At 39.1% G+C, this 2,588-nt stretch overlaps 1 protein-coding gene across 1 annotated transcript; it reads left to right on the forward strand.

The window, feature by feature from the left end:
• Nucleotides 1-244: 244 nt before the first annotated feature.
• On the forward strand, nucleotides 245-2,029 carry LOC134805670 (uncharacterized). Its single transcript, XM_063778931.1, has one exon. It carries the CDS (start codon nucleotides 566-568, stop codon nucleotides 1,490-1,492), a length of 927 nt encoding a protein of 308 aa, XP_063635001.1. The 5' UTR covers nucleotides 245-565; the 3' UTR covers nucleotides 1,493-2,029.
• Nucleotides 2,030-2,588: the final 559 nt, after the last annotated feature.

A 2,588-nucleotide genomic window follows, 5' to 3' on the forward strand; every position in this document is an offset into this window, starting at 1 on the left:
ACGGTTGCGTAGTTATATTATCAGTTTTTAGTACTTACCTACATGGTACCTTGTACCTACCTACTTATGTTTGAGTTGCGGGCAGTACAATGGGACTGTTTCTTCTTGAACAAAGTAGATCATGCGTAAACATTGCGAATTAAGAGCAGCAATATATAGGTACCTGTGTTTAAATGTAAACAACAAAGTTTATGGCTACGGACAGTACTTGCTATGCATTGGGACTGTTCTGCCGATAATTTAACTTGTTAATAAAAATACATTGCAATGGTTTTTTATGCGTGTTTATTCACTATCACGTACAATGGTCGTAGTACACTAAAAAGTGTGGAATAACAGTTTGGGGGCAGTTCTTGTTAAACAAACTTGCGACTGCCACTTACACAGTTATTATACTACACCGTGGACATAAGGCTGTGTCTCCTTTTCAGACACGGACCTTTTAGACGCATGGGCGATTCCTGAGGATGATGCCTATCATGCGCCGCCGGCACAGCAATACGCGGGGTCGGACCAGTCAGATACAGGTTCCGTAACCAATGAAGTTTCTCCGCCTGTAGCCGCCATGTCGAAGCATGCCGCCGTCGTGCCTCTAGTTGACCCGCAGCCGGCTCCCGCTGCGCCAGCTAATCCTCCTGCATCAGCTGCTCCTGCCGCGCCGTCCCTAGATTCTCCAGCCACTCCCGCCGTCGAGAATGTTGACCAGCCGTTACCTGAAACAGAAGAAGAGTTAGATGCTGATTTGATGGAAATACTTGGTACTGATCCCAATGCTGTAAAACAATATGGAAAAGACATACAAAAGGACCTGTCGATTAGATTAGAACATTGCGCAACAAACGGATTAACGAAGGAGTTGCGCAAAGAATTCAAAGAGAGATATTTGACACCGGATAACTGCAAATTAATAGATCCTCCTGAAATCAACGCGGAAGTCAAGGCCGCGGTATCGGATGTGGTAATTAAACGCGACAAAGCAATTGAAAATAAACAAAAACAACTTACCTCCGCTATAAGTTGCCTAAGTGAGGCTATAACGCTCCTTATGTCAAATAAGGAGAAAAACACACCCTTGCTGAAACTTTTGATAGATTCAAGTAGAATCTTATGCGATTGTCAACATGCTGATACCATTACCAGGCGAAATTTTTTATTGAACGCTATGAAGAAGGAAATGAAGGATCAGCTTCAAAATACTAAAATTGACAAGTTTTTATTCAGTGAAAACTTGGCCGACGCTCTGAAATCGGCTAAAGCCATTACTAAATCTGGAGCAGACCTTAAGATTCCGGCGCCTAAACCTCAGGCTAAAAAGCCTAATATACCCCATACAAATAAAAATTTAAACTGGAAGCCGGGTCCAGCTCGCAGGCAGCCGGGACCGTCACGAGCGAAGGAGCCTGCGACCTCGACACGTCATCGGCCCATGCACACCTCGAGGCCATCGCAGCATCAGCATCAGCACTACAGGACGAGCTACAGACATCGTTAGCAACGGTAATACCAGGAGGTAGATTAGCTAAATTTTATACTCAATGGCTAATGCTCACAGATGATCCTCTAGTATTGTCTTATATCAAGGGTTATAAAATTCCATTTTCTAAACCAGTTTCACAATTAGTACCACCAAGTACAAGAAAATACTCCAATCAAGAGAAAATTCACATACGTGAATCTATCTCAGAATTATTGTCAATTGGAGCAATCTCACAATGTGAAGCGCAAGACGATCAATTTTTGTCGCCTATTTTTGTTATACCCAAACAGAATGGAAAAATGCGATTTATTTTAAATCTTAAATCTTTGAACAAATTCATAGATACATCTCATTTTAAATTGGAGGATTTACGCACTGCTTTAAAGTTAATATCAAAGGACTGTTATCTAAGTACATTAGATTTAAAGGATGCGTATTTCCTTATTAAAATACATGAAAATGACAGGAAATACCTCCGATTCCAATTTGAAAATAATATCTTCGAATTTAATGTCCTTCCGTTCGGGTTAAACAGTGCTCCTTTTGTTTTCACAAAAGTTATGACACCAGTAGTGAAGTTGCTAAGGTCATGTGGTTACTTATCTACCATATATCTTGATGACTTATTACTTATCGGCAAAGATTATAATGAATGTCTTACAAATATAAAAAATACAAAAAAGCTTCTTACATCTCTAGGCTTTATTATAAATAAAGAAAAGAGCAATCTCAACCCTTCAAAGTCTGTCAAGTTTTTGGGATATATAATAAATTCTAACAAATTTGAAGTTACTCTGCCAAAAGAAAAAATATTAAAAATAAAAAATGAAATCAAAAAATTTTCTGCAGTTAAAAGATGCAAAATAAGAGATTTCGCAAGTTTTGTAGGTCTTCTTACATCTGCATGTCCAGCCGTCGAATACGGCTGGCTTTATACGAAACTCTTCGAAAGGTGCAAATTTCTGAACTTAAAAGATCATGAAAATTACGATATCGTCATGACTATCCCAAACAACTTACGCACTGACTTTGAATGGTGGGAAAATAAAATAGAAAATTCTAGTTGTAAAATCAAAGCCGATTATTACGCTGTAGAAATTTTCTCTGACGC

Source organism: Cydia splendana, unplaced genomic scaffold (genome assembly GCF_910591565.1).
Source record: "Cydia splendana unplaced genomic scaffold, ilCydSple1.2 scaffold_48_ctg1, whole genome shotgun sequence".
Classification (NCBI taxonomy): domain Eukaryota; kingdom Metazoa; phylum Arthropoda; class Insecta; order Lepidoptera; family Tortricidae; genus Cydia; species Cydia splendana.

What these genes read in the sequence shown, in the direction of transcription:
- LOC134805670 (XM_063778931.1), top strand. Translation starts at nt 566, where the DNA reads ATGTCGAAGCATGCCGCCGTCGTGCCTCTAGTTGACCCGCAGCCGGCT.